Source organism: Humulus lupulus, chromosome 9, assembly GCF_963169125.1.
Source record: "Humulus lupulus chromosome 9, drHumLupu1.1, whole genome shotgun sequence".
Taxonomy (NCBI): Eukaryota; Viridiplantae; Streptophyta; class Magnoliopsida; order Rosales; family Cannabaceae; genus Humulus; species Humulus lupulus.
In genome coordinates this window covers 50,240,661-50,246,113 of record NC_084801.1, presented here as the reverse complement: position 1 = coordinate 50,246,113, position 5,453 = coordinate 50,240,661, and the positions used below count along the sequence as shown (strand labels likewise).

Genomic DNA, 5,453 nt, shown 5'->3' with positions numbered 1-5,453 from the left:
TCGAGCTAGGGATACCTAAGTTGAAAAGCGCGAGCTTGTAATATTTATCAGACATTACCTCCATGATACGAGCTCGATGGTGTGTTCAGCTCGTGGTAGATTGAGGATATGGCGTATCTGTAGATCCCCGAAGACTCGGATGATTTTTACGATCGTCTATGGCTAGCCTGTGATATTTAATGTTCCAGATATTTGGAATCTATTTATTTCATGATCAAATCGTATCCTAATATAAATGGGAATATCTTATAATAAATGTAATATATATGCAAATATGTGATTAACTCACGTGGTTACCCAAACATGTCCAAGGAGTTCCTCTATAAATATTGAGAATATTGGACAGGAAGGGGGAGGGTTATTCTGTAATATCGAGACTCTGTCAAAATAGAGAGAGAAAAATAGTAATAATATAGACTCGTGGACTAGTTGGATTTTAACCATTGAACCACGCAAAAAGGCCAGTGTTCTTGAGAGTAATTTTCTTATTTTGGTTTACCATTAAGCATTAATTCATCCTTGTTATTTTCTTGATTCATTGTTGGCGAAAAACTGCGTCAAAAGTCTCTATTTGAGAACACTTACCACTTGATCCAAAATCTTTGATCCTTTGGCTCCTTCTAGGCAATAGAGGTTGCTCACCAAGCATTTTAGGAGTCTCCTCTTGAGGATTTTTAATTTGAGTTGGTTCTATTAACTTGTTGTCATGGCATGTCATGTTTTCAAAGAACTCATCCTCTCTTGATTCAATTATCACATTAGACTTCAAGTCTAATAATCTATAAGCTTTGTTATTTGTTGCATAGCCCACAAATACACATCTTATAGCTCTTGAACCCAACTTGGTCATTTTAGGATACGTGTTCTTGCTATAAGCAAGACACCCTCACACTTTAAGATAACAAATGTTTGGTTTCTCTCCTTTCCATAGCTCATATGGAGATACATTATTTTTATTCATGGGAATACGATTTTAAATATGACATGTAGAGAGCAAGGCTTCACCCCACAAATTAAAACTCAATTTTGAATGTAATAGCATAACATTAATCATCTCAAGAAATGTTCTATTTTTCCTTTCCGCTATACCATTTTGTTGTGGAGTATATGGGGGCGAACATTCATGTATTATTCAATGCTCTTCACACAAAAAGTTGAAATCATTGGATAAATATTCACCACCCATGCCACTTCTAAGCACTTTTATTTTCCTTTCTAATTGATTTTCAACTTCTACTTTATATGCTTTAAACACATTAAATGCTTCATATTTGTTCTTAAGAAAAGATACATATGTGATCCAAGAGCAATCATCTATGAAAGTAATAAAATATCTACTTCTTCCTCTAGTTAACATTCCACTTAGTTCACATAAATCACTATGTATCAAATCTAAAAATTTAGAATTTCTTTCAACGCTGAAAATTTCCAATAAGAAAAAAAGAAAGTCAATCAACTTTTACTTTCTCAAAACATACAACATACTTAATAAACATATTCGTTATACACTTTAATGTTTATGACTAACTCATAATAAAGCAGACATATTATACAGTAGTAAAGATATATTCATACTACTTAGTCTGTTAATATTATCAGTGTGATAATTGGGCTCACAACATATTTAATGAACAATGAAGAAAAATAATATAGAGCAAACAATATATATACTACAAGCCATCCATTATTTTTTTCTATATCCTACGGATGAGGTTATTTGCATATCAAGAAAAATTAAACTTCACATCAGCAATCTACGAGCAACAATCAGAGAGCAACTAAGATATGCAAGATGTGCATCAGAAATCTATACAAAAAACAAGAGCAAAATAAATAAGATGAGTAATGAGTCACTAATATAATCTTTACAATGACAGAGTATAGTGCATCATTTGAAATTCACCTTAATATAAATGCAAATGAAACCAAAACAGAGCAACACTCATAGAAACCCAAATTATGAATGGAAGCAAGCACTCTTCAAAACACAGAAAAAATAAAAATAAAAATGAAAATATTGAAGGAATGAAGAAGGGATTAACAAATATGGAGGAGGACCCGTTGCTCACCTGCTGCAACTGCCACCGTCGAGATCCATAAGCCACGTCATTCCACCCAGCCCCGTCGTAGTCAACTGCTCGCAAGCCCATCGCAATTTAAAGCCCCCCCCCCCCTGTCACGTCTGAAACACAGCGGAGCCCTATCTCGCCCCTTGTAGCTTCGTTGAACCTTCACACGAGCCCCGTCTCCTGCAAGACAGAAAGAGCCGAGAGGTGAGATTGAGGGTGAGGCTAAGATGGTTGAGAGAGAATGGGTGAGTTAGAGGGGAGATAGGGTATAAGGGTTAGATGTAAGCCCTTGGGCTTCGACCCAATCAATAAAAATAACCTATTTTTTTCTATAAAAATAACCCATTTTCAATTAATATTAATTTTATAAATATGTTAAACGAAATTAACTATTAATACATATTTTTATAAATATATTAACATAGTTTAGTTTATTTTTTAAATTATATTTTTAGGTTTTTTAATTTAGATTTTGGCGATAGTTTATAGTTGTCGGCATTGAGCTTTAAAAGATGACTTGTACCCTTGATATAGCGAAGAAATCGCTTGACTGCCTGCATATGTACATCAGTGGGAGAGTGCTTGAATTGAAATAGTTTGTTAACTTAGAAAGCAAGGTCAGGTCGCGTAAGAGTGTAGTATTGAAGCGCACCAACAAGACTCTTGTACTCAGTAGAGGATGGTAAAGGGGTACCATCATGTAAGGAAATAGATCCTAAAGCAAGTGGTGTAGACAATGGCTTGGAATCTAATAAACCAGATTTAGTGAGTAAATCTCTGAAATATTTAGCCTGACTTAAGTGTAAGCCTGCTGAGGAACAGTGGACTTCTAAGCCAAGAAAAAACTGCAAATCCCCAAGATCTTTGACAGAAAAGTGACGATGAAGGTAGGCCATCAATGCTACTATTTTGGTGGAGCATGAACCCATGATTATGATATCATCAACATACACTAGAACAATGAGAAAAATAGACCTAGCAGAGTAATAAAACATGGAGGTATCGTCCTGGGAAGCTTGAAAACCCCAAGTAAGAAGAGCATTACATAGTTTCATAAACCATGCTCGAGGTGACTGACGGAGACCATACAAGGACTTCAATAACTTGCAAACATGATGTGGGTAAGTAGGATCAACGAAGCCTTGGGGTTGGCTCATTAAACAGTTTCAGCAAGATCACCAAGAAGAAATGCATTCTGAATATCCAACTGTTTAATAGCCCAATGCCGAGATACTGCAATATTGAGGACAAGACGAATAGTTGTGGGTTTAATGACGAGGCTAAAGGTCTCATGAAAGTCAAGACCATGGGTTTGATGGTAACCCTTAGACACCAAGCGGGCCTTGTACCGTTCAACCGTTCCATCAGCATGTAATTTAACTTTGTACACCCATTTACAGCCAATGATTTTGGCATCTTGAGGTGGGGAAACTAAATTCCAGGTGCCCTGGGAGTTTAAAGAAGTGATTTCTTGCTGCATAGCAGCTTTCCAGACTTGGTGTTTGTTTGCCTCAGTAAAGCAAGATGGTTCAATAGGCACACGATCAAGGATACTTGATACCAACTTGGGTCTAAATATACCTGACTTGGCCCGTGTGATCATGGGGTGTGCACTTTGTGGTAGGCGAGATGGCATGGATGGATTGAGTTCATTGCCAGCAGAGGAAGGAGAAGGGGAAATAGATTTTGGGGAAATAGGGGAAGAAAAGAGTGAAGAAGATAGAGATGAAGGTGCAGTAGGCAAAGATGGGGAAGAAGGGGTACAAGGAGGTGACACTGAGAGAGGAGGACCTGAAGGGGAAGCAGAGGGACGGGGAGGTGGTGGAATGAAGGGAAGGGAGGGAATAATTGAGTGAGAAGACTGCGATGGGGTGGAAGGAGGAAGAGAGGAGAAGGGAAAGTTGTGCTCATTGAACACAACATGTTGAGTTACATAGAGGCGGCCTGTGCCAAGATTTAAACATAGATACCCTTTATGGTGACTACTGTAACCAAGAAAAGTACAAGATTGAGAGCGAAATTCAATTTTATGAGCATTATATTGGCGAAGAAAGGGAAAACACTCACAACCAGACACACGAAGATGAGAGTGTTGAGGTTATTTTTGGTATAAAACAAAGTATGGACTGGTGAGATGAAGGACTCGGGTGGGGAGCCTATTAATTAAATAGGTAGCAGCTATGAATGCATATGGCCAGTAGGACAAAGGAACCGAGGCATGGGCAAGCAAGGCAAGCCCCGTTTCAACAATGTGTCGATTCTTGCGTTCCACTCTCCCATTTTGTTGAGGAGTGTAAGGACAAGAAAATTCGGGTAGGATACCATGAGAGGCAAAAACAGAGGTAAGGGAAGGAAATTCACCTCCCCAATCCATGTGAACACACTGGATAGAGGAATTAAATTAAGTGAAAATCATTGATTTAAAAGTAAGAAATGCTTTCAATGCCTCATCTTTGGAAGATAGTAAATACAACCAAGTGAAACTAGAAAAATCATCAATAAACAATATGAAATATCGAACACCAGTAATGGAAGAAACAGGGGAAGGACCCCACAAGTCACTATGTATTAATTCAAAAGGCTTGGTAGCCTGAGATACAGAAATTGGAAAAGGAAGACTATGTGATTTAGCTTGTTGACAAGCAGTACAAAATGAGAACTTAGAGTTCTTTGAAACTGAAAAATTACAAGTAGATAAAACATGAGTAGTAATATCTTGAGCTGGATGACCTAAACGAGAATGCCACAGATTGGGATCCGAAGTGGAAGCATGAAACAACTGAAATGGAGTGACGGAGGTGGAGGAGGATGGAGGCGAGACTTTGTAAATGCCATTATCAAGAAAACCCGCGAGGAGTGTTTGTTTGCTGACCTAGTGTTTGACATAAAAGCAAGTGGGATAAAATTCAACAAAGGCATTGTTATCTGCACACAACTGAGAGACACTAAGCAGATATTTGGATATGGAAGGAGAATGATAGACTTTAGATAGAGTAAGAACAGAGTTATATGCTGGCAAATGAGCTGAACCAAAATAAGAAATCGAAGCATGCTTACCCGTACCCACAACAATGCGATCAGTACCAGTGAACTGTTGGGCGCCCTCCAATAAGTTCAAGTCAGGCGTGAAGTGATGAGAGGCCCCTGAGTCCATATACCAAAATGGATCCAAATAAGAAACAACCCCATGAGAAGATGGAGAGGGTAAGGGTCCAAGAGTGTGCTGAGAGATGAGAGCATGGAATGGTCTCAGTGGAGATGGGGAGGGCTGATATTGGAGGTTTTGACGATGGTAGCATATATTGGTCGTATGACCAACTATCAAGCAGATCTGGCATCGGGGGCGAGGGTGGTGGGGAGGCCGTGAATTGGTGGAAGGTGAAG

At 38.5% G+C, this 5,453-nt stretch overlaps 1 protein-coding gene across 1 annotated transcript; it reads right to left on the bottom strand.

The window, feature by feature from the left end:
* Positions 1-3,225: 3,225 nt before the first annotated feature.
* LOC133799695 (uncharacterized mitochondrial protein AtMg00820-like) lies at positions 3,226-3,672 on the bottom strand. The gene has a single exon (XM_062237695.1). The coding sequence runs from the start codon at positions 3,670-3,672 to the stop codon at positions 3,226-3,228; it is 447 nt and encodes a 148-aa protein (XP_062093679.1).
* Between the last annotated feature and the right edge of the window lie 1,781 nt (positions 3,673-5,453).